General features: G+C 33.1%; 2 protein-coding genes across 7 annotated transcripts in view; one reads left to right on the top strand and one right to left on the bottom strand.

Annotated features, from left to right (window-relative positions):
* The window catches only part of Pka-C3 (Protein kinase, cAMP-dependent, catalytic subunit 3), a 172,177-nt gene that overhangs the window by 12,803 nt on the left and 132,355 nt on the right, over positions 1-27,019 (top strand). For 4 of the 6 annotated variants that reach the window (XM_075303391.1, XM_075303388.1, XM_075303389.1 and 1 more), the window contains 2 exons: positions 25,416-25,820; positions 26,052-26,315. In XM_075303391.1, the coding sequence (XP_075159506.1) occupies positions 25,475-25,820; positions 26,052-26,315 (610 nt within the window). In that variant the 5' untranslated portion in view covers positions 25,416-25,474. The remainder of the gene's footprint in view (positions 1-25,415; positions 25,821-26,051; positions 26,316-27,019) is intronic. The other 2 variants (XM_075303393.1, XM_075303392.1) reach the window with 1 other exon arrangement.
* On the bottom strand, positions 5,922-12,498 carry LOC142235409 (uncharacterized). The gene is made up of 2 exons (XM_075306663.1): positions 11,752-12,498; positions 5,922-5,984 (listed from the first exon to the last, which is right to left on the bottom strand). The coding sequence occupies exons 1-2, from the start codon at positions 12,496-12,498 to the stop codon at positions 5,922-5,924; spliced, it is 810 nt and encodes a 269-aa protein (XP_075162778.1).

Genomic DNA, 27,019 nt, shown 5'->3' with positions numbered 1-27,019 from the left:
TTTATAGAAAATTTTATCAAAATTTTATTTCTATATAAAATTTTCTCAAAACTTTATTTCTATCGAAAATTTTCTCAAAATTTTGTTTCTATAGAAATTTTTTTCAAAATTTTATTTCTATAGAAAATTTTCTTAAAAGTTTATTTCTATGGAAAATTTTCTCAAAATTTTATTTTTACAGATTTTTTCTCAAATTTTTTTATAGAAACTTTTAACAAAATTTTATTTTTACATAAACCTTTTTAACAAATTTTATTTCAATAGAGATTTGATTTACCAAAACATCAAGATATCTACCAAACAGAAAAAACTACTATTTTTAGCAGAATTCTATCAACTGTGGCTACCGTTGTGGCAATACAAATTTATTTTTACGTAATATACGTCATTTTCATATGTTTTAAGATAATAACGCAGATAGAACCATTTTTGTTTTGTAAATTTTGTTTAAATTTAACGAAAAATATTGTAGGGGAAATTGTAGGGAAAATTTTTTGGGAATGTAGGGGAAAGTAGGGAACTTTTTTTGTCTTTGTAGGGTAAACCGAATATTTTCCCTGGCAACACTGTAGAGTAGTCTAAGTGAGCCGAAAATAACGTTCTGACCCAACTAACATAGGCTCAATATGAACTGACTTTCAACAAAAAATCGATTGTGGAAAAGCGATTTTAGTAATCCATGGAGGGGATAGATAAGATTCAGCCTGGACGAACTCTCGGCTCGTATATACTTATAGACTGACTACGACATTTTTATCAAATGGTGCACTTCATCGAATACAAATACGAAAAAAACTGTTGACATTTTCAGGAAACACTCATTTTTTTATTTTTTATGTAAGCCAATATGATATTTTTGTACCCTGCGCCACACTGTGGAACGGGCTAATATAAGTTAGATCTACACCCTCAAAAATAATCGCTTCTGTAACATATACTCCCAAACACATTTCGCTTCAAGCATATAAATTTTTGGGTATTGCCCAAACATTTATATGCTTGATTTCTTCCAATATATAATATGTTAGAAAGTATATTGGTCTAAAAAAATTAATATGTTTGGGTAGTCCAAGTTCCAAACATTATGTATTTTTCCATCCAAATTCAATAATGTTTTCTTCCAAAAAACTATATGTTATTATGTGAACATATAATATGTTTGGAAACATTTTGAATCCAAAAATATTATATGCTTAGAAGAATTTTCTACCAAAGAAGATTCTGCCTAATTGTATATTCCCTCACATATTCTCACTTCCACGAATTTTTTTAGTTCTTAGCACCTTTTTCTGTAATACAAACATTGTAGAAGAAATTATTGAATTTTATAATTTTTTTAAATTTTACTTTTTGCCGGACGGGGATTCGAACAGCGGACCACACAGTTTGTAAGCCAGCACACTATCCACTAGGCTACGTAGCTGTTATGGTCATCAAGAGATAATTATCGTTATAAGTTATATTTATATAGCATAGCTTGCGGCGCCCACGAGCCGTTGCAAACATAACATTGTTTAACAACATAACATTAAATTTTTACTACGAAAGTGCTATATATATATATATATATATATATATATATATATATATATATATATATATATATATATATATATATATATATATATATATATATATATATATATATATATATATATATATATATATATATATATATATATATATATATATATATATATATATATATATATATATATATATATATATAAAGTTGGCATTATCGCATTAAAATGGCCATGTTTACCCTTTCACTTTTCTTCAATAATTTATTTCAAAGAAAATAAACTTATTCAATTTTTGCTTTGGATCCCCACCATGTTATAAAACAATTTACCGAAAAAAGTTATAATGTTATTTTGGTTTTACCGATTCGAGTTTTGCCACTAAAATGAGAAATAATTTTAGCTGTAAAACTCGAACTCAATGCCCGCTTTTATTTTCGAAAAAATCCATCAACTCCTCTTAGACTACTCATTAATAAAGAGGAACTAATCTTTGTTTTTATAGATCTTACTGTTTCATTTTTCACATTTTCCCCCTGTTTTTATTTTACTGTCCTAACTCTAAATTTGGTGGCTCTAGAGGAGGAAAAAGAGTACACTGAAAAAATATTGTCGTGAGGCCAAAGAGTTCATGTCCTTAAAATAAGAATACAAATTTTGCTTAGCTTAGAAGACGCATTTCTCTAATATAAAGTTTTTTCCATGTTCAAAAGTCGATAAACTTTTCAATGAAGTCGTGTTTTCCTTATAATTAATTGATTTGACTTGAAAATGGGTAAGGTCAACTTGACTTTAATAATTCAGACAAATTCTTTAAAATTAATAAAATTGTCTTTAAATTTGTTGCAATTTTGCATCTTGACTACAAAGCAAAAATCGTTAAAAACTAGGATATGTTTTCCAACACTAAAATAAAGTGTAGACGATTTTTACTTGAAACATAATTTCTACTGGAAATCTTGTTTTTAACGGACTTTTTACAGCATATGAAAAAAGCTGAAAAAGCGAAAAATTAAAATTTGCTTCATACTCTATGAAATACACAAAACCCACATTTAAAAGAGAATTGTGTCTTAAAAGTATCCTTATTTTGTAAATTTATACTTCTTTATATTCACACATAGTATTTTTCCAATCTTTAATGAAATTTTCTTTGTGTATATATACGAGTATTTTTAAGGCGCCAATTGGTTACTTTCATTATTTTACTTTATGTCTCACTCTCTAAACACATATATGTTTATAGTCTATTTCTAAATTAATATATGTTTGCATCCAAGCATATTATATTTACAAACATTTTATGTCCCAAACATAATATGTTCTAACATATTAACATATATGTCCCAAACATGTTATGCTAGTTTATGAACATTATATGCTTGCACTTAAAAATATTGTGTTTAAAAATTTGAGTTCCAAACATATAATTTTTACACCCAAACATATGAAAAACAGTCTTTTTCGTCCGTGTAGTTAGAGCTTGCAACTTTGGAAATATTGCTCAGGGTGGACCCCGAGTCGATCTAGCCATGTTCATCTGTCTATGAGCACATTTCTGTAATGAGGTCGTGGTTTCAGTCCAATCAACAATCGACAAATTTGACACAAGTATTTACTTTGGGTCAGAATAAAACCAACACTTGATTCTGAAAGAAATTGGTAAAGATTTAGATATAGCTCCCATATATCTTTCTCCGATATCATTAGCGTAGAAAGACCTTTGGGGGATGTGAGGTCTTAGTCCCCTCCAGAAAAAATTAGCCCCCCTTCCAAAAATTTGAAAACTTATGTACGATTTTCCATTGTAAAGGGTGATACGGTCAAAATTTGGTCAAGCGAAAACGCGTGTAAATCGGCGAAATCGTTTATTTAAAAAATCAAATTAAATTTCTTTTTCAAGTCCAATTAGTATAAAATTCAGGAAAAATATTCAGTTAGGCTTTCGCTTTTCCAAATCCGAATTGCCGGGCCTCACGCTTGACACCTGCCATCAGATTTTGTACAGCCACCTTGTCCACCTTCTTCGCCGCAGAAAGCCAGTTTGTCTTGAACTGCTGCTCGTCCTAAGCAGTTTTTTTGGCCTTCTTTAGGTTCCGCTTGACAATAGCCCAGTATTTCTCAATTGGCGTGTTGGGAGGGTTCTTGTCCTTGGGAACCACCTACAAGTTGTTGGCGGCGTACCACTCCATGGCCTTTTTACCGTAATGGTAAGATGCCAAATCCGGCCAAAACAGTACGGAACAACCGTGTTTCTTCAGGAAAGGCAGCAGACGTTTATTCAAACACTCTTTCACGTAAATTTATTGGTTGACAGTCCCGGAAGCTATGAAAATGCTGCTTTTCAAGCCACAGGTACAGATGGCTTGCCAAACCAGATATTTCTTTGCGAACTTTGACAGTTTTATGTGCTTGAAAATATTTGCTACCTTTCCCCTTCCTTTTGCCGTATACAACTCCTGTCCCGGAAGCTGCTTGTAGTCGACTTTGACGTAGGTTTCGTCGTCCATTACCACGCAGTCAAACTTCGTCAGCATCGTCGTGTACAGCCTCCGGGATCGCGCTTTGGCCGTCGTATTTTGTTTATCATCGCGATTTGGAGTCACTACCTTCTTGTAAGTCGATAGTCCGGCTCGTTTTTGGCTCGATGCACTGTTGTAGACGATACACCCAGCATATTTGCGGCATCTCGGAGAGGTTTGGGTTTCGCTTGAAACTACCGGCAACTCTCTTTGTCGTCTCAGCGGCTTCCGGTTTTCGATTTCCCCCCGATCCAGACTTCCTGGCTGTCGATAAACGTTCCCCAAACACTTTAATTACATTTGTAACGGTTGATTTGGCAACTTTTAGCGATTTTGCCAGCTTTGCGTGCGAGTAGCTCGGATTTTGGCGATGCGCGAGTAAAATTTTGATACGCTGCTCTTCTTGCTTGGACGGCAAGAACTGAAAGTGAAACTGAAAAGTGAATTCCAAAATCAAAATAGGAGCAACATTTTAGACACACACACACCTTCAAAATGAGGGGTGTTCAGGTTTTTTAAATGCAAAATTGAAAGAAATACGTCAAGTTTATATTGACCAAATTTTGACCGTATCACCCTTTATATTGTTAGCGTAGAATAGATAGAAGAGCTGTAGCCCCCCTCCTGGCTAAAGTTGTCTTGGTACAGCAATGCCCGATATGCACTTAATTGTTCTCAGAGGCCAGAGTTTCACATTGATTTGATTAAAATTTCGGACAAGGAGTAAAATATCATTGTCAAGTGTGTGATTGAAATTGGTTCAGATTTAGATAGAGCTTCCATATATATCTTTCGCCTGATTTATACGTTTATGGCCACAGAGTTATACTCAAATTTACATGCAATTTTCCGCAGAAAGTTGAATGAACATTGCAGTTATTCATGCACCATACATCAGATAAAATTTAGATATAGCTCACATATACATATTTCGCCAGATTTAGACACATATGACCATCGGAGGACAAAGTATCACTCTGATTTATCTAGAGAGTAGAGTTAACATTGTAGCTTGTAGTCACAATTTCATTCCGATTTATTTGATAGTAGAATTGATATTGTTACTAGGTATTTGTACAGATTTAGATGTATGGCTAGAATATGAACATTTTACCCTCAACGAGATTTACGTCCAATTGACTTGATTTAAATATGTGTATATTGGAATATAAACTATTATGTATAGGACCCAATAAATTTGAGATGGTATCAAAAATGTAGATCTACAAAGTGGTACAGGTTATAATATAGCCCGCACCGCCCGATTTTGCTTACATGTTTATCGCTGTTAAATTGACAAATGTTCTTTTATATCTACTGTTCGAATTTTGGTCGTAAATTTCCCGACCTTATTGTTGACCTCTCAGCCATTGCGATGACCCAGTCGTGAACAGTAAGTGCTACATCGACTCAGGCGATGATTCTGAGTTGATCAGTTCGGATGGACAAATTGCAAAGTTAATATAATAATTCAATATATCATTTCGATGAAATACCATTTGTTTGTATTTAAATTAATTGGCTTTAACAGGTATATGTATGCTAAGGTCATAATTTTATTCTTCAATTGATTCTGGATCGAAATATTGTATTATGCTCCTATTTTTCTTTTCTCATCACAAGCGTATATTCAGTTTCTGTTGTTTCCATTTTATCGTTTATGTTTGAATCATCCGGCAAAAAATAGATTCAATATTTTTGAAATTTATTGGAACGGACTACTCGTATTTTGTAAAAATCTTGCTATAAAAGTTCCATGCTGAAGACAAGCACACTATGCTCCACCTTCGTCACCTTAGAATTTTTATCATTTAGAAACTCTGACGAAAGTTGCTATTAATACACATGTTATTCTTACATATCTTATATGGAGGTGTTATCCAACGAATAAAGAAGAATGATGAGTTGTTCCATAGTTTATTTTCTTTTCATGTTGTGGCTGTTTAAAACACAGATATACATTATTATTATTTTTTTTAATTATCATTACAGTGTGACCAGATGATTTTAATCGGCTTATTTAATTTGGCAAAATGTCCTGGTGGAGGCTTTCCCTACACGGACGAAAAAAACTGTTTTTCATAGCCAAATTTTATTTTTAAGTTCAAGTATATACTCCCAGCAAAAAAATTGGAAGTTTTTAATCATTTCAGTCCCGGAATCCACCATCAATTTTGTCATTTCCGATGCAGTCCTTTTGGACAAGTTAAAGCGCATCCCGTGATTCCCTATCGAATTTTGTCCACTTCCGATGCAGTCCTTTTGGACAAGTAATAGAAAGTATGCAGTTAGGCTATTTTAAGTGAAACTTTTAGTTTTGGACAATTAAATTTCACAAAAAATTAGAAAATCAATAAAAAAGTAAAAAAAAAAATAAAAATAAAAAAATTTAATTTCATTCCCGCTGGGATTTGAACCCGTGCCGTTTGACTTTTTCAATTCCATCGAAGTTCTTTTGAGAAGGTTTTGCAAATTCCCAGCAAAAAAACTTTACCAAAAAAGTAGTGAACATGTTCGTTTTGGATCCGGAAGTGGTGCAAAATTTACGTGGAAGCGATGCATTTAATATAGGCTTGTCATAGGACGAATGTCCACCATTTGAACAGTCGTTGCATTGAATTTGCATCACTTCTTAAGGTGTGATGCGAATTCAATGTTTTGGATGTGAATTACAAAATTTATGATATTTTTCCTAATAAATAATTTTTATAATCTTTTTAAGATATTTAATGCATTCTTTCGCTTGTCTGAAACGACTTCAAACATTTTAAAAAATTCGCCATTTTTCTAGAAGGGATTTAGCATTTTGCTTTGACAAAAGAGTTAATGCGATGCTTAGAAACTTATGGGCTGTCAAAGAATCCACACCCCACAATATTCGTAAACTTTTAGCGAAAACTTATATCGTCCCAGTTCTGTTATATGGCTGTGAAATATATGCAAACTGTAGTGCTGCTGACTTCCACAAACTTAAAGTTGCCTTCAATAACATCGCAAGGTACATATTCCTGAAAAAGCCAAGCGAACGAATATCTGAATTTGCGTATACAATTTTCAACATGAGCTTTGAAAATCTATTGAAGTTTAAATCAATGATATTTTTACATAAACTCATCTATACCCGAGAACCAAATTATCTCTTCGAGAGACTTCAATTTGCCAAATCAAATCGTGGCAATCGAATAATCCAGTTCCGATATAAAAGCCTAATATCTGAAAGGCAATTTTACATATCCACCATTCGTCTTTGGAACAACCTCCCAAATAATATACAAACAATTGGTAACATGTCTAAATTCAAAAAAGAAATATCTCAAATATTAGCATAATTACCTCAATATATTGCAATATAAAAACATATTATTCACATTAATTTAACTTTTTTATAACCTCATATTCCAATGTAATTAAATCTTTGTTCCTAACACCATCACTTATAAGGAGAAATCCTTGTCGTGTTAGTAGAAATTTAAACAAATAAAAAATAAATATAATAAATAAATAATGGAAAAAAAATAATTTGTACCAATTTATTAATTCTTACTCTGTTTTTAACCTATCTTAAATAAGAAACAAGTAAGGAAAATCTAAAGTCGAGCGGGGCCGACTATATTATGCCCTGCACCACTTTGTAGATCTAAATTTTCGATACCATGTCACATCCGTCAAATGTGTTGGGGCTATATATAAAGGTTTGTCCCAAATACATACATTTAAATATCACTCGATCTGGACAGAATTTGATAGACTTCTACAAATCTATAGAGTCAAAATTTAAGTCGGCTAATGCACTAGGGTGGAACACAATATTAGTAAACAAATAAGTGAAACATTTAAATCTGAAGCAATTTTAAGGAAACTTCGCAAAAGTTTATTTACGATTTATCGCTCGATATATATGTATTAGAAGTTTAGGAAAAATAGAGTCATTTTTACAACTTTTGGACTAAGCAGTGGCGACAATACACGGAAACTGTTGGTATTTTGAACATTTTTGTCGAAATCAGAAAAACATATATATGGGAGCTATGTCTAAATCTGATCCGATTTCATCCAAATTTGACACGCATAGCAACAATGCTAATTCTACTCTCTGTGCAAAATTTCAACTAAATCGGAGTTAAAAATTGGCCTCTGTGGTCATATGAGTGTAAATCAGGCGAAAGCTATATATGGGAGATATATCTAAATCTGAACCGATTTCAACCAAATTTGGCACGCATAGCTACAATGCTAATTCTACTCCCTGTGTAAAATTTCAACTAAATCGGAGTTAAAAATTGGGCTATGTGGTCATATGAGTGTAAATCGGGCGAAAGCTATATATGGGAGATATATCTAAATCTGAACCGATTTCAACCAAATTTGGCACGCATGGCTACAATGCTAATTCTACTCCCTGTGCAAAATTTCAACTAAATCGGAGTAAAAGATTGGCCTCTGTGGGCAAATGAGTGTAAATCAGGCGAAAGCTATATATGGGAGATATATCTAAATCTGAACCGATTTCAACCAAATTTGGCACGCATGGCTACAATGCTAATTCTACTCCCTGTGCAAAATTTCAACTAAATCGGAGTAAAAGATTGGCCTCTGTGGGCAAATGTTTTTCGAGACCCATAAAAATCAATATGGATCGTTTTCCAAAATCAATAGGGATCGTCTTTGAGCCGAAACAGGACCCTATACCAAATTTTAGGACAATCGGACTAAAACTGCAAGCTGTACTTTGCACACAAAAATACATCAACAGACAGGCAGACAGACGGACATCGCTAAATCGACTCAGAATTTAATTCTAAGCCGATCCGTATACTAAAAGTTTGGACTATGATTACTCCTTCTTGGCGTTACATACAAATGCACAAACTTATTATACACTGTACCACAGTAGTGGTGAAGGGTATAAAAATTACACATTAAAAATATGAGTCATAAAAAAATTATTATAAGAACGGCCTGTGAAGTTGAAATAAAGAACATCTGTGGGAGGGCATTTAGGGAAGTGCTTTTAAAGTCGTGCCTTTAGAAAAACTTCCAATATTTCTGAATAGTCTAAGTGAGCTTGAAATAAAAGACTGCCACTATACGTATCCTAGACAGGACCTCGGACGTTGTTTTAATGAACATTTGAATCTGAGCACAAACAAGTAATGCCTATGTAAATTATTATTTAAGCGAATTTCTTGTATATTATCCATCTTTGAGTTTACAGGAAGACTGGATTTTCAACCGTATTCTACATCGGACGAAAAATACTGTTTTTCATATGTTTGGGTGTAAAAATTATATGTTTGGAACTCAAATTTTTTAACACAATATTTTTAAGTGCAAGCATATAATGTTCATAAACTAGCATAACATGTTTGGGACATATATGTTAATATGTTAGAACTTATTATGTTTGGGATATAAAATGTTTGTAAATATAATATGCTTAGATACAAACATATATTAATTTAGAAAGAGGGACCTAGAGTATGCTGCAAGTAAAATAACGGAAGTAACCAATTGGCGCCTTAAACATATATCCACACAAAGAAAATTTCATTAACAATTTTTTCTACCAGTGTATGCCCTAAGGTGAAACATAATGTGTTCGGACAATACAAACAATATTTTGTTTGGACCAATCCTGAAAATACATATGCTTGAAGCAAAATGTGTTTGGGGTATATGTTACATAAGCGATGTTTTTGAGGGTGTAATGAATGAGCATATTCGAATATCAATCATGGCCAATTTTGAGGATTGTAATTATTTCCCACTTGAGTGAGTAGCCCTATAACTAGGCATATGTTTGAAAAAGTTCTCCATCCGTGGATGATTTTGGAATGGAACTTTTAATTGAATCTGCTATGAGATTTAAATCCAAATGTAAACCTCCCACCAAAGTGGTGTCCACTTGACCTAAACCATTAGGCTAGTTGTATCACTAGTGTGTTGATTTGTTTGTTTTTTTGCAAGTACAAGTAAATGTTGAAAAATGGCCGCCTCTTTTGCCTTGTACGCACATACAAATTGAAATCGATGAGTTCTCCTTCGTTATCTTGAAATTGAACCTAAAGAATATCGAGCAATTTAACCATTTCAATATGTGCTTAATTATACATTTCACTATGGACACTTGAGGCAGAACAATGGTGGCAGTTAGAGGTGTGCGCGTGACACGAAATTCTCGTGACACGCATGAATCGCATGAGTCGTGAACAAAATCCAAAGCAACTCTCGTGAATGTGCGTGAATGGGACTAACATAAATATATCGTGCGTGAGAAATAAAATCGGTTCGTGAATAAAATTTCTGCAAAATCGCGCTCACGAAAAAATCAAGATTTAAATTAATTACCCGTATGTTAACGGAAATTAATTTATTAGTTTTTGTTTGATTTTTGGTCGACCTTTTTGTTAGAATTATAAATTAATGGTTCTTCAAGCTCGAGGTCTTTTTAAAATATGTTATTTATTATTCCCAATATTTCGCGATTACGATATTGAATCGCTTCCTCAGGGGTCTACAATAGATTTATAGAAATTACATTTCATAAATATCACAGTATTAAACATTTAATAATTTAAATAAGTGTAAATCTTAATTACTTTTAGTTAATAATCTCAAATGGTATTATAGGATAATATAATTATACAAAAATCGGACAGACATATCTTAATCTCATTTTTCAAGTATCAGGCGAACAGAAAAATTAAAACAGCAACACAACCAATGACTTACATGTATAGTATCCACAACACAAAATACTTAAAGCTACTGTAGATTCACTACCCTCGTCAGCTGTCTGTATTGCACTGAGTTGTTTTTACTATTGCACGATGATCACTACCATGTATTTGTTGTTTCCTTTTCCGAAGCAAATGCCTGTAACAGTGAGCGATGTTTTCTGTATCAACTTTGAAGTTCATTCGCTTGCTTGCAGGTACATTGTTTATGTGAAGTGTTTCTAGTGTAAACCTTTTGTTGTAATTATTCTCTCTTTCTAATATTCTTACGTCGTCAAAGTTTGGGGTATGATTGTTTCTCGCACAGTGGTCTGCTAGTGCCGTTTTTGTGGTATTCGAGTTGGTGCGTAATTTAATATCCGATTTATGTCCTGAAATTCTTGTTTTTAATTTGTTTTTGGATGTTCCTACATAAACTTTTTCACATTTTTCTTTATTATTTCCACCGCACGGTATTTCATAAATCGTATTATGTTTTTCCATAGTGGGGATCTTGGTTTTCATGTTGGAAAATAATTTTTTGAGAGTATTGTTTGACTTGTGTGCTAAAGTGTATTGTCCTTTATCAAAGATTTCAGAGTTTGTAATTCGTTCTGATAATTTGTTGACATATACTAGTGACTTGTATATAGTTTCCTCGTTTTTATTTTCGTTTTGGTTTTTCCCCTCCGGTTTAAATTGTGATATTAAGTCATTAATTAAATATTTTGGAAAATTATTGTTGTGTAGAATATCTCTAATAATGGATTTGTTTTTAGAATGATATTCTTTGTCACTTATGTTTAACACCCTGTTTATAAGATTTTTTGTTGTGTTAATCACTATCCTTTTTGGGTGTTGTGAAAAATAATTCATTATTCTCCCCGATGCTGTTGGTTTTTGGTACCAATCTAAACCAAGTTTATAATTTTCCTTCCTGATAACCAGCGTGTCTAAGTATGGAATTCTGCCGTTTTTCTCTATTTCTACCGTGAATTTTATGCTATTATGGAAGCCATTTAATGTTGTCAAGATCTCATGTATTGCACCTTCCCGAACCACAGCAAATATATCGTCCACATATTTCGTCAAGATTTTTGGTTTTGTTGTCAAGTTTTCCATGCAGTTGTCCAGTAAATGTTCCATAACTATATCAGCTACAATAGGTGAAGCAGATGATCCCATCGGCACTCCTCTCTTTTGTTTATATGTTTTGTCTTCATACGTAAAGTATCTATTCTCCACTATGCAGAATTTTAAAATTTTCTTAAATATATTCTTTGTAAGTCTAGTATGGCCCTCCAATTCTTGCCATCTACTTTCGATGATTTTTAAAGCTAAGTCAACCGGTACACTTGGGAATAGGGACACAACGTCAAAAGATACTAATTTTTCATCCTCCTTGATAGTCAGGTTCTTGATCTTATTTTTAAATTGTAGGGAGTCTTTTATATTGTACTTCGAGTCCTGTGTTAAAATTTTTAAAAGGTTTCCAATGTACTTGCAGAGATTGCTCGAAGGTGAATCTATAGATGAGCAAATTGGCCGTAATGGATAACCATCTTTATGTGTTTTTGGCAAGCCATAAATCCTTGGTGCTGTAGCTACGTCCATTTTTAGTCGCTTTTTCTCTGCAGGCGAAATCATGTTGTTTCTGTCCAGTTCCTCCACTAATTCGTTATTTTTTCTTTGCAACGATGTCGTTGGATCCTTGTTGATTCTTTGATACATCATCATGCTCTCGAACTATATTCTATTTTTGAATTTTGTTACATTTGCTGATTTCCGTTTGGAAAATGCCGTGAGTCTCTTGAATTAGTCGTGAATCGTGCGTAAGTCTTTGAAAGTAGTTCGTGCGTGAGTACTGGTTTTCATTTCGTGAATGTGCGTGAGTGGAATTGGCTACCACACGTATCGTGCGTGAGCGTGCGTGAACAAACATTTTGCTTCGTGAATGTGCGTAAGTGTGAGTGAAATTTCAGTCACGCGCACACCTCTAGTCGCAGTACAGTAGTACAAAGAAAAGAGTTTTTGGTTTCAATCACGAAAGTAAATTTTAATTTTAATTGCTTAAATCATTGAAATGACAATATCAATCACCATATTGTGTTAAATTAAATTTAAATTATTATTAATTATTTAAATTATTTAAATTTAAATTGAACCAAATTTAAAAAAAATGTTAGTAACGCGTACAATTTCAAAAATATTACTGTTTTCTAAGTGGTTCCGCATATGTGGACGTAAAACCATCCTACATTGCCTAAAATAAAACTATTTTTTCTTCTGGACTATAAATTTTTTTAGGAATGATTCATAAATCAAAAAGGGTTATACGAGGTCAATATACATGCGTCTACATTGTACACTTAAAAAAATTTGACATAAGCATAAAGTAGTTGCGTAGTAGAGAAGACGGGTTTCCTTGATGCACAAATATTTTACTTGACCTAAAGTTGAGAAACTCTTCGATGAATGCGTCGTTAGAGTTAGGTGATTCGACTTTAAAATGTGTATCTTGATATAAAAGAAAATTCCATTGAACTGACAACTTGCTTTTAATGGATCTCAAAAATGATTCAATATTAGTTAAATCATCTTTAAATGAATACTGTCCTTAAAATTAAATATATTCCAAATAGCTGGAATTTTGCAGATGTTCTCATGATAGAAAGACCGGAGAAAACGCCACACAATTCATACAGGCCAATATTGCTGCTTCCAGTAATTGGCAAGCTATCCGAAAAACTCTTTTGCAGAAGACTGGAATTTATTGTCTCAAGAAATATAGTATTGGCCCATCAATTTGGATTCTGGAAAAAGCACTCGACTATCGATTATACCAATAATATTGAAAAGGCCTTCGAGAAAAAACAAATCTGCTCGGCTGTATTCTTGGACATTTCCAAAGCCTTTGATAGAGTATGACATGATAGTCTCCTCCTAAAGCTCAATAGCTTACTTCCAAAGAATTATTGTGAGATTCTTAGCTCATACCTGAGTAGTCGATTTTATAGAGTATGTCATGATAACATAGTGAATTCACTAAACTATATCCAATGTCTGCAGGAGTTCCGCACTTGGATATATACAGTTTCTAATATACCCTCACGATAATGTACATAACCTCCAGGCGTCTTCAAATATTTAAGGTACATCCATGGACAAAAACCAGGGTTTAAAGCTCAACAGCAGCAAATCTGTTGATATTGACTTTGCGAAAATTGCTTCAAGTTACAAACCCCTAAAAATAGGCAACGAACATCTGGCTTTTTTAAGCTCAGCAAAATATCTTGATTGACTGGATTCAAAATTAAATAGGAAAATTCACATTGATAAAAAGTGTGAAGAACTAAATATTAAATACCGCAAGTTAATTTGGTTAATCGGAAAAAATTCAGTTTTTCTACTATGCCTATATTCATAATAATTTACTGTAGGTTTATCAAAGAAATTAGTATGGTAATAGTAGGTTTAAAATTTACGTTACGTTATGGATACATGGCATTCAACTATGGGGATGTGCGACAACCAGTTCTACCGAAGTGTGACTTCCACCGAAACTTAAAAATGAACACAATCAAAGAAGAAATTTCTAGATTTGCAGAAAACCATCTTATCTGCATCCAGAACCATAGTAATAGCGAATCCCGTTATTTACTCCAAACTTCCAATCAGCCTAGGAGATTGCGCAGTTTCAAACCACACGATTTATTAACTCGCTTTAATTTATGAAGTTGTGGTTTATTAGCATTGTCATTCCGTTTGTAACACACTCCGCAAAGTGTACATATTCTGAGTTGTGTTGAAATTCTGAGTCGATTTAGCGATGTGAAATGACGCTAACTTCAGAACGGAACAAGCTCTCAACTTGAGACTTGTCAAAACTAATTATTATTAGTGTAGATCGGATGGTATTGCAAATGGGCCATATCGAGTCATTTTTAGGTATGGCCCCAAATAAAAACCGACCCCCAGAATTGGCTTGCGGCCCCCAGAATTGGCTTGAAAGAGCACTTTATGAATCTGTTTACTTACAAAATTGCATAATTTTTACTTGATGCCGAATTTTTAGTTGCCTTTAACTTGTTTATGATGGACTTTACTGCTAACTAATAATGACGTTGACTGAAAATCTGTTTTTAACAAAAGTGCCAACCCAAGAAAAACTATAACTATGTACTTCGAAGCCCGTGAAGCTTAAATTTAAAAATGCATCTTACTTTTATCCATAGTAGTATGTTTTAAATTTTTAGAAAAATATGTCGCAAGAATTTTGTACCATTTTATGAATATTAGATGCCTATACTTATAAATATTTTTTACACGGGAACATATGAAAAAAGATAGATAGAACACAAATTTGTACCTTATATGACATACTTCCCATGATCATCTCAAAATGTAATCATCTTTTATATCGATGATTGCAATCCAATTCTATTTTTAATTCATTGTTAATAATTAGTGTGGTCGAATACGTTTTGCATTTAAGAACATTGTTTAGGTGTAATAGCATTGTTCGTTCTCGATGCCATAAGAATATGTCTGTATTCAACTCAGACCACTGTATTCAACGGTGATTTGTGTTACACTTTAAGACATAAGATAAGTAGGTAATAATGCATCGCCATTTCAAGTGTAGTATCAAAGGGAAGGCAACAGTCTACTTTGGAAAGTAACGAGTACGAGTGGGCCCTTGAAAGTTCAATGGAATAATTAAACTTTTATATGTAAATCAATGTAGATGTGTAGTACACAAGTAAAAGTAGTATAACGGGGTTTGTCCTTCAGTAGAAGTGTCGAGCTGTGACACATGGTTTCAAAGGAATCAAGCACATATTAAAGAATTCCTAAATGGCATGGTAACTCTCAATGCAACTTACGTAAAATTGTTTTTAAAATCTGTGACAGAGAGTCCTACAAATGAACACATTTAGTAAAATAAGGTATATGTACAGCGTTTAAGAAAATAATAAGTTCAACTTTACTGTATTTGTTCACATGCTGATAATATGGTTTAATATTTGAGGTGTCTCCGTGGATGGTTTGTTTCATCCTACACGCAAAGAAAAAACGTTTGGAAAACGTGTACCGAAAACGTTTTTCTTTTCTTAGAGTTTTTAGAATTGCTTCGAAAATTTTAAACTTTTATCACCAAAAAAATTCGTTTGTTACAAATTTTTTATTTTTTCAATAAAAAAGTTATTTTTAAAAAAAGAACACAGCCCATTTCGTTTATATCAAAAACTGGTCTTTTCTGACTTTAGGTCTTTAATGAGACACATTTTACAGTTCAAAATTTAATATACTACAATGTAATGTTGAACATTTTTTCGAAATCTTCCGAACATATCTGGAATATATGTAAAAAAAAAACAAAAAAAATGCTTTGGTCGAAGCAGGGATCGAACCCACGACCCTTGGCATGCAAGTCGGACGTAGCAACCACTGCTCCACGGTGCCAAACTAAATGTTTGTTTCTTTTAAAGAAACTTTGTTTATTCGGTTCGTGGGCGCCGCAAGCTATGCTATATAAATATAACTTATATGGATATTTATCTATTGATGACCATAACAGGTACATAGCTCAGTGGTTAGGGTGTTGGCTTACAAAGTGCATGGTCCGCGGTTCGATTCTCCGTCCAGGCGAAAGGTAAAAAAAATTTTAAAAATTTATAAAATCGTATAATTTATTCTACATTGTTGGTATTACAGAAAAAGGTGTTAAGAACTAAAAATCCTCGTGGATGTGAGAAAGATGTGAGGGAGTTTGTCTTTATGAAATTGTTTTTACATCCTGGAAAAGAATAAACGTTTATCACAAAAAGTATATACTTTTCTTCCAAATACATTTCCTTACAGCGAAAATGAGAAACGAACTTTGTTTGTCTAAAATTTCGTTTGGGAGGAAAGAATTATTTTTTTGCGTGTATATTTTTCTATGGTATATGGCATTGTTAGTTTGAGAAGGCCATATTGATATATTTATGCTAAACGAAAATATAGCAAAGATAAAAGCTATTGACTTTGGATTTTATTTTATTGATTTATTTGAATTTATTCTGTTTATAACATATACATATATTCTTGATCAGGGAGAAATTTTAAGACGATGTAACCATGCCCGTCTGTCTGATGTAATCACACAGACTGGACCTAAATCTCTCTTATAAACGGAACCCTCGATTTAGGGTATGGGGCTTCTAGAACCCGTAGTTGTTATCCAACTTTCCTGAAATTGGAAATCTGGACATATTTGAGGACCATAAATGGGTGTGCCTAATATGGTGTGTATCGGTCCATGTTCCGGTATAGCCATCATACAGACTGATCTCCCGATTAGATATCTTAGCATTATAGAAACCGCAATTTTTATTAGATTCTCCTGAAAACTGATATCAAGATTTTAGGCATACAAACAGCGAATATGGCGTGTCATTGTCCATAATTTGGTATAGCCCTCCTACATACCGATCATTCGATTTGACTTCTTGAGCTTCTATAAACTGCAGTTTTTATCCGATTTTCATAAAATTAAAAATCTTGAAGTATTTTAGGACCACAAGTAGGTGTGCCGAGTGTAAACACAAATGTCCATGATTTGGTTTAGTCCCCATATAGAGCGGAATCCAGAATCTGATTTAGTCTCCATATATAGGTTAGGTTAAAGTGGCAGCCCGATTAAGTTTCAGGCTCACTTAGACTATTCAGTCCATTGTGATACCACATTTAATTACAAGTACCTATTACATACCATAGTTCCCCTAGAATATGTAAGGTAGTTCCTAGCCTTGCTAGCTCATCTGCTTCGCTGTTCCCCGGTATGTTCCTATGGACACGCACCCATATTAGGTGAATATTGTACTGCTCAGCCATCTCGTTGAGAGATTTGCGGCAGTCGATGGCCGTTTTCGAGTTAAAGAACTCCGTGTGTCCAAGGATTTTATTGCAGGTTGACTGGCCGAAATACGTCTCCTCATTAGCAGTTAGCCTAAGTATACCTGGATCAACATTCAGAGTTGCCAGTCCATTTAATATCGAGCTCGGATGGTCGTTATTGAATGCCCCCTCGATATCTAGAAACGCCACGATTGTGTATTCTTTGACAGATAGTGAGCTTTCAATAAAGCTGACTAGGTCATGCAAAGCGGTCTCAGTAGACCTGCCCTTCGAGTATGAATGCTGTCGTATCTAGAGCAAACTTAAATTGACGCTAGTTCTAAGATAAATGTCTATCATCCTCTCCAGAGTCTTAAGTAGGAATGAGGATAAGCTGATTGGTTGAAAATCCTTCGCACTCGAGTGAGAGACTTTTCCCGCTTTCGGTATGAAAACGACTTTTGTGTCCCTCCACTTTTCTGGAATAAAGGGTGATTCTTTTGAGGTTAGGATTTTCATGCATTAGTATTTGACAGATCACGTGGGATTTCAGACATGGTGTCAAAGAGAAAGATGCTCAGTATGCTTTGACATTTCATCATGAATAGACTTACGATCTGCCACAACGTCGAATTTTCAGTGAATGGGCCCTAGAAAAGTTGGCAGAAAATCCGCTTTTTTATCGACAAATTTTGTTCAGCGATGAGGCTCATTTCTGGTTGAATGGCTACGTAAATAAGCAAAATTGCCGCATTTGGAGTGAAGAGCAACCAGAAGCCGTTCAAGAACTGCCCATGCATCCCGAAAAATGCACTGTTTGGTGTGGTTTGTACGCTGGTGGAATCATTGGACCGTATTTTTTCAAAGATGCTGTTGGACGCAACGTTACGGTGAATGGCGATCGCTATCGTTCGATGCTAACAAACTTTTTGTTGCCAAAAATGGAAGAACTGAACTTGGTTGACATGTGGTTTCAACAAGATGGCGCTACATGCCACACAGCTCGCGATTCTATGGCCATTTTGAGGGAAAACTTCGGAGAACAATTCATCTCAAGAAATGGACCGGTAAGTTGGCCACCAAGATCATGCGATTTGACGCCTTTAGACTATTTTTTGTGGGGCTACGTCAAGTCTAAAGTCTACAGAAATAAGCCAGCAACTATTCCAGCTTTGGAAGACAACATTTCCGAAGAAATTCGGGCTATTCCGGCCGAAATGCTCGAAAAAGTTGCCCAAAATTGGACTTTCCGAATGGACCACCTAAGACGCAGCCGCGGTCAACATTTAAATGAAATTATCTTCAAAAAGTAAATGTCATGGACCAATCTAACGTTTCAAATAAAGAACCGATGAGATTTTGCAAATTTTATGCGTTTTTTTTAAAAAAAAGTTATCAAGCTCTTAACAAATCACCCTTTATATGCTAAGTTTATACATCCTTTATATATCACCGTCAACCAGGGGATAATTCTTTCAGTCACTGCTTGTAACTCCGCCGGAGTAATTACATCAGGTCCGGAGGATTTGAAAGCCCAAAGCTATTTAACGCCCATTTTATTCTAGATTCCGATACAATTTCCTCGGTAGGAAATGACCGCTGAGCCACTGTGGCACCGCCGTCTGATTTCCAGGAAAATGTGCGTCCAATAGTACCTCCAGCGTCTTCCTATTGGACGTTGTCCAATTGCCCTCCGATGTTTTAATGAAACCTGGAGCGGAGTTTGTGGATGCTAGTACCTTCCGTAGTCTGGAAGCCTCGGACGTATCCTCAATACTGCTGCAGTAATCATTCCAAGAGTTATGCTGCGCCTTTCTCAGTTCTCGCGTCTATCCTCTCAGATCTGGGTTACATTTCTTTGGTCTGTTTAGTATTGATTCAGGATCAGGAGGATTTGTAGGTATCCATGCATGTGCTCTAGGTTTAGCCGGTATGTCTTTTCTATCGACTAACTCCAAAGCGGCTCCTTCCCAAACTTCACACATTAGCATCAAAGCAGCTTTAAAGCAATCCACACTGAAAAAACAGTGAACCCTTTTCCATTGCAAAATGAACTAAACTGTAGTAATATTGACCATGATTTAGCCTTTAAGATTTTTTTCAACTTGTCTAGTTTATAATTCTCTCCAATTTTAGTTAATCTATAACATTGTATTTTAGTTCATTTTTACAACACCATAAGATGGTATATAAATCTACCAAGTTAAAAAGTCAGTATTATTTTGGTTTACCTGCTTATTTTTTGGGAACCCGATAATAAAAAGTGGTTAACAGTCTCCTTAAAATGTCGACGACTAAACTATTTTTAAATCAATCATTCCACAGTACAGAGAAATTAAATAATTAAAGGAACAACAACCCGTTTTACTATTATGAAAATTTTCATACATTAAAATTCAACTTTCTTTAAGCAAAAGTACTTTATTATACAAATTTATGATGAGAGTTCTTAATACAATGTTTTTGTGAATAACAATTATGACCACGTGGAACAGAAAGTAGTTTATTTTAACTCGCTATTTGGACATTTTGACTTTTCCTTAGTTTTTTATTCATCGTTATCTTGCTGAAAAAAATGGAAGGAATAATGAAAATTGTTAAAAATTAACATGTAATAAAATATAATTTTTAATCTTTTTAAATTAGCTTGTAACTTACCATATTTGGGGGCATTTTATTAAATGGTGTAAGGAATTCAACTTTTCTTAGATAAACGTACCTCATAAAGTTTGTACCTGAAACAATTAGAGAAATAATGAATTAAGTAATATATTATCTCATAAAACTGTGTTGTTATCGATGTGAAGGACATAATACAATAAATATTCTTGTCAAAAGAAAGTCAAAGTTTTAATATAAAACTTACCAATTCTCTATTAAATTGTACGCTGAGGTTAAAAATTTGGGGATACTCTGAAATTAAATATTTATTTTTTACATTAAATAGAAAACATTAAATTGGTTTCCAAAAAATCTAATTAAAGAAATAATATGCATAAAAAAACTAAATATTCTTGTTAAAAGAATGTTAAAGAAAGCTTACCAATTCATAAAAATGTTTCCAAATTGTTATTCTGAAATTAAATATTTGTTTTTTGCAATAAAAATATTAAATTTGTTTCCAAAAATATTTGATTATTGTAATACTAAAATAAGGTATTAAAAACATGTAATTTTGATAATAAAAAGGTCATAAAAATTTAAATATTCTAGTGAAAAGAAAGCCAAATTTTAAAAGAAAATTTACCACTTCTGTATTAAATTATACGCTGAGGAGGAATATAAAAATATGCCCGAATCCATCTTGGGGTTGCTCTGAAATTAAATATTTTTTTTACAACAAAGAAAAACATTAAACTAGTTTCAAAAAAAAAAAAAAAATAATAATAATTAGCAAATAATGATATAAATAAAAAATATCCTTTTTAAAAGAAAACTACACGCTCACAAAAAATCGCTTCTGTAACATATACTCCCAAACATATTTTGCTTCAAGCATATACATTTTTGGGTATTGCCCAAACATTTATATGTTTGATCTCTTCCAATATATAATATGTTTGAAAGCATATTGGTCTAAACAATATATGTTTGGGTAGTCTAAGTTCCAAACATTTTGTATTTTTGCATCCAAATTCAATAATGTTGTCTTCCAAAAAACAATATGTTATTATGTGAACATATAATATGTTTGGAAGCATTTTGCACCCAAAAATATTATATGCTTAAAAAAAATTCTACCAAACAATATTGTGCTCAAAATTTTATTTATTTATTTACAATCATAATGAATTATGAAAATAAACAGGTAATATAGGTGCTAACAACATAGGTTTTCGACCTGAATGCTCAAAATTTTGTTTCTGCCTAATTGTATATTCCCCCACATCTTTCTCACTTCCACGAGATTTTTTAGTTCTTAGCACTTTTTTCTGTGATACAAACATTGTAGAAGAAATTATTCAATTTTATGATTTTTTTATTTTAATTTTACCTTTTGCCGGACGGGGATTCGAACAGCGGACCACACAGTTTGTAAGGATCAAAGAAGTAGCAGATCAATTGCCCAAGGAAAAATAAAATGTTAATTTTGTAATAACAAGCAACAACCACAAACTTAATTCAATATCGCTCCCTGTTAAATAGCGCTCCAAGCTACTAAACACATATATGTTTATAGGCTATTTCTAAATTAATATATGTTTGCATCCAAGCATATTATATTTACAAACATTTTATGTCCCAAACATAATATGTTCTAACATATTAACATATATGTCCCAAACATGTTATGCTAGTTTATGAACATTATATGCTTGCACTCAAAAATATTGTGTTTAAAAATTTGTATTCCAAACATATAATGTTTATAGCCAAACATATGAAAAACAGTCTTTTTCATCCGTGTACATTTTAAAAAGAATACTTACCAATTTATGATTAAACTATATGCTGAGGTGTAACAAAAATTTTCCAAAAATATTTGATTAAAGTAATACTAAAATAAGGTCTTAAAACCTGTAATTTTTGACAATAAAAATGTCATTAAAACGTAAATATTCTAGTGAGAAGAAAGCCAATTTTTAAAAGAAAACTTACCACTTCTCTATTAAATTATACGCTGAGGAGAAATATAAAAATTTGCCCGAATCCATCTGGGGTTGCTCTTAACTTAGATATTTTTTTACAACAAAAAAAAAACATGAGACTTGTTAAAAAAAAAAAATAATAATAATTAGCAAATAATAATATACATAAAGAATATTATTCTTTAAAAGAAAACCACATTGAAAAAGAACTCTTATCTATTTATCATTAAACTATATGCTGAGGTGTAACAAACAATTTTCCAAATTCATCTGGAGTTACTCTGAAATTGAATATTTATTTTTTACATTGAATAATAAAAATTAAATTAGATAAAACAATTTCAATATACTTTCCATTTCAGCATTTTTTCCTAAATATTGAACATTCTTAATAACTTTTTTCTAAGCTACCGATCATTACTTCGCCATCGTACATCTCATCGCTAAAATATTAATAACTTTCATTTCAAAGTTTTAATAAACAAACACCAATATATGTCTAAAAAAACCAAAATATTCCATACCTTTATATTCCCTTGTTACATACTTGCTAAAAAGATGCAACAGCCCACGCCAACGCCAACTATATAACTGAAGCATGCCAAACAAAATCAAGCAAAACCAAAACATTCCTACAACAACAAAAACACATGCGCCTTCATTGAAAATAACACCTCATCCAGAAAAATAAACCATTCGCCAATAATAAACACACACACAAACCACAGATATACACAACATCCCCATCACTCGCTACCATTTCTCATTATTGCATTGCATGCTCTCACTCTCAAAAAAATTCAAGTAACATCATCTTTACATTAAACATATTCCACTTTGACGAGAAAGATCTCTGTACTATGCATTAGTTCATCGCATATGTCCACAATTTACTCTAAAAACAATACTCTTAAATGCATATCAGTATAAGAACGATGAAACGTTTAACTTAAAATTAGCAAAAACTTCATGAAATGATATCTACCCATTTTTGACGAAAATGTCTATAAATTTAATTACATGTGAACTAAAAATATTTCATTGGGAAATTTTTTACCAACAATTATTAACCATAGGAATTGTCAGTAAGAAATTGCCATCCACTTTCAAGTTCATTTTTCGTAAAAAAATATTTTCTCATACAAAAAAATCTTATGGTAAATTGCACTTATTATTTAGAAAATACTTTACATTTCACAAGTAGTTTTATAGCATGACAAACGAATTTTTAACTACCAGTTAAGAAATTTTTTAAGGAAATTTCCATCGTATTTTGTAGGCCGTGAACTAAACGATTGCTACTTAGAATTTGTAAAATTTCCTTTCGAGTAGTTAATTTTCGTTGAAGATACGAAAAATGAACTAAAATTCTGGAAAATTCTTGTAATAAATTATTTTAAAAATCTTCTTAAATTTACGAGACACTTTTTTTCTGTGCATAGACCTCAAAATCCGCAAATGCTATTAACTTATATCGTCCTTGATACCATCCAGCATCTTGCCGTCGAGGACTTGGTCCGAGGAACTTTTTTCGCACCTCTGAGTAGACACCAGACATCGCGTTCTCAATTTCCCCACATTTTTGCTCTGGAACCATACCAATGCTCCTTTATTAATGATAGCCATCACAAGGCTGTCTTTCGCAACTGAGGCAAACGATCTTTGATCCCGTTTAGAGGATGGCAGTTCATCCGGTGATCGCTCCCTTTTGCCAGCTTCAAAAATTCCTTGAGCCCATTTTAAGGAATCGCTTTGCTTAACCGACAACGTGCTTGGGTCGACAGATCCTAATTTCTTTAGGATAAACTTTTTCTGCGTTCTTTGAATCTCTTTCGTAAGGGATTACCTCCTTTTGATGTCGTTACCTTAGAAAAGGTTCGACTTTTCTAAGGTAACCTGTCGAACCGTCTTCTTTCCAAAGTGTCGCCACCTGTCGACCCGTCTACAGGTCGACTAATTGGGCCTGACTCTTGGTCACTGCCCAAATTCACAACTTCAGTCAATACCCGTCCACTGGGCCCTGAAGTTAGCAACCCAGTGGATGACTTTGAATTTCGCTACATAGTGGTTTAATTTTCCACCACACGTGAAATTCGTAATATGTACATATTACTATTAAAAAATAAACACGTCCGTTCAGTTCGACGGTTGAGAAATGTTTCCATTTATAGAATCTTTAAATTTAACTTCAGGAAGCGTGTCATCAGAACCCATCTTCTTGTGGTTTCTGATGTTTCTTAAAATTCACGTGAAATTCTATATATTAAGTAACCCGCTACAAGGGGGAGGGTGCTTTCAGAGGAAGCTATTATATTTGATTCCTTGTAGTGGCCGAAGTTTCGGCTTGGTCTGACTATTATTATCATGATTGAAGGAATTTTAATTTAAACAAGTATATACGGTCGTAAGTTCGGCCAGGCCGAATCTTATGTACCCTCCACCATAGATTGCGTAGAAACTTCTACGAAAGACTATCATCGACAATCGAATTACTTGGGTTGTGGTATCTTAAAACTTCTTAACATCGTGTTCTAAATTGTGAGTTAGTCCATACGTGGTATGTATTAGACAATACGTAGAGAGCCAGAATTTAAATATGGGGGTCGCTTATATGGGGGCTATATACAATTATGAACTTGATATGGACCAATTTTTGTGTGATTGGGGATCGATTTATCTGATGGCTATATATAACTATAGACCGATATGGACCTAGTTAGACATGGTTTGTTAACGGCAATATACTAGCACAATGTACCAAATTTCAACTGACTCAGAATTTCACCACGACCCAGAATATATATACTTTATGGGGTCTTAGAGCAATAGTTCGATGTGTTACAAACGGAATGACAAAGTTAATATACCCCCTATCCTATGGTGGAGGATATAAAAATTGTTTCAATTACAGAATTAATTAATTCTATTAATTTTAAATAGAAATAAACAAAATCTACCGCCATGAATTAAAAAGTTAATTGATACAATTAAAAAGTTAATCAGTTTAAATATTTTTTTAGGCTGACTTTATTTTTGATTGAGAAATTGCAGCAATTAATTTTTAATCGAATATTTTTTAATTCAACTAGCGATTTGATTGAAAAACATTGTGATATATTTCCTGTCTGAAGATAACATTTCCTGTTCCATCAGTTTTCTAAGACAGATTATTCTATTCTCTAGTTTAATTTCAGAAAAGTTGAATATTCTGATTGCCGGCCAATAGAAGACGTCAACTATAGATGTTAGCAGCCACTTGTTCCCGCGTATCGACAAAAATGGGACCCAGCACAAATTCTAAAATAAACGCTGGTACTGGAGATTCCGTACCATCGAAACTGGGCCGACAATGTAATGGGGTGGTCAGTGGTTATGTTAATGGTCGGAGTACAACAGCGGCCAGCAGTGAATCATCAGATCCCTTGGAGTCCGATTATAGTGAGGAAGCCGATGAAGAGGCCACTTATGAAGACATAGATGATAATGAAGAAGAAGATGATGACGATGATGAAGAAGATGACGATGGTGAAGAGGAGGAAGAAGAAGATGATGGGGAAACCGATGATGAAGAAGACGACGATGATGATGGTGATTATTATGGGATCAAATGAAGCGATCAATGAAATGCTCCAAGTTTTGAATAAAAGCGTTTTATTTATCGCCTCATAAATTGTTATAAGAATAATAAAGAAAATGGGAAGTTTGCAATGCAAGCAAGCGTCACATTTATGAAATATTACTCGTCATCGATTTCACGGAATGCTTTATTGGAGAGCATATTGATTATTCAATTTTCAATTTTTATCTCCTTCTCATCAGATAACAGTGTGGTGGACACTAAACAAAAAGACCATAAGACAATTGAAGTGAAAAATGAAAAGAAGAATATTGGCCAGGATAAATCTATAAACCTCAAATCAAATAAAATTGCAAGTGGTATTAAAGAAAGCACAAATGGAGAACTAAAACACCATAAGGCTCATCATAACTCCCACGAATATTATGCAGATTATAGAAGCGTTGCAACCTCAAAAGGTGTTAGAAAATATAGTCTGGATGATTATCAAATTATTAAAACAGTGGGTAAGTGCATTTTAGAATTTTTGTTATCCATATGAGAGAAATTAAAAATATCGTCAGGAAGATAATAAGCAGATGAAATTAATACTAAAATAAAATAGCAAATAGCTACATTAATTTTTGTGTACATTTTGTTGGTAAATTATTACTTGGATAATTGTTTTCCGAGTAAATAATAAATATTTCTGTATGAAAAGGTCAGTAAAATTTCTAAAAAGATGAGCAAATGGGTAAAATCCACGCCTACCCAAGTGTCCTGAAACTTAACGTAGCGCTAATTAGTAAACTGCAAACAGCGAAAGAGGCGGCACATTTGTTGATTTATAGTATCTCAACAACATGTTTACGAAAAATAAATGGGTCAATGATATTTACACGCGAATCGACCCAATTTTTGACTTCCTCAGAAGAAAGAATCATCAAAGCTCCTGTGATCCTTTCACTTGGTTGCAACCGAGCTTCATGTTGAGACATGACCAAGGTACACAGAAAAAAATATCACCAAAATATTTCCAATTAAAAAGTTAATTGAAGTTGAAATTTTTTTCAATTAATAAATTAATTGGTACAATTAACTATTTAATCAAGATAGAAACATTAAGTTAATTAAGTCAATGATTGAAAATTTTAAAATTTTGAATTAAAAAGTTAATTGATACAATAAACTTTTAATCAAATTCGGGAGACTAAGTCAACTAAAAAAGTGA

This window comes from Haematobia irritans, chromosome 4, assembly GCF_050003625.1.
Source record: "Haematobia irritans isolate KBUSLIRL chromosome 4, ASM5000362v1, whole genome shotgun sequence".
Taxonomy (NCBI): Eukaryota; Metazoa; Arthropoda; class Insecta; order Diptera; family Muscidae; genus Haematobia; species Haematobia irritans.
The sequence above is the reverse complement of the archived record's forward strand: the minus strand, read 5'-3'. Positions and strand labels throughout refer to the sequence as shown.

Bases quoted from the DNA above. Each gene is read 5' to 3' on its own strand.
- LOC142235409 (XM_075306663.1), bottom strand. From the start codon at position 12,498: ATGATGATGTATCAAAGAATCAACAAGGATCCAACGACATCGTTGCAA. The intron at 5,985-11,751 runs GTAGAAATAGAG...TGTTTTAAACAG, and splicing joins ATAATAGCATAAAATTCACG to CCACAACATGAAAAGAAAAT.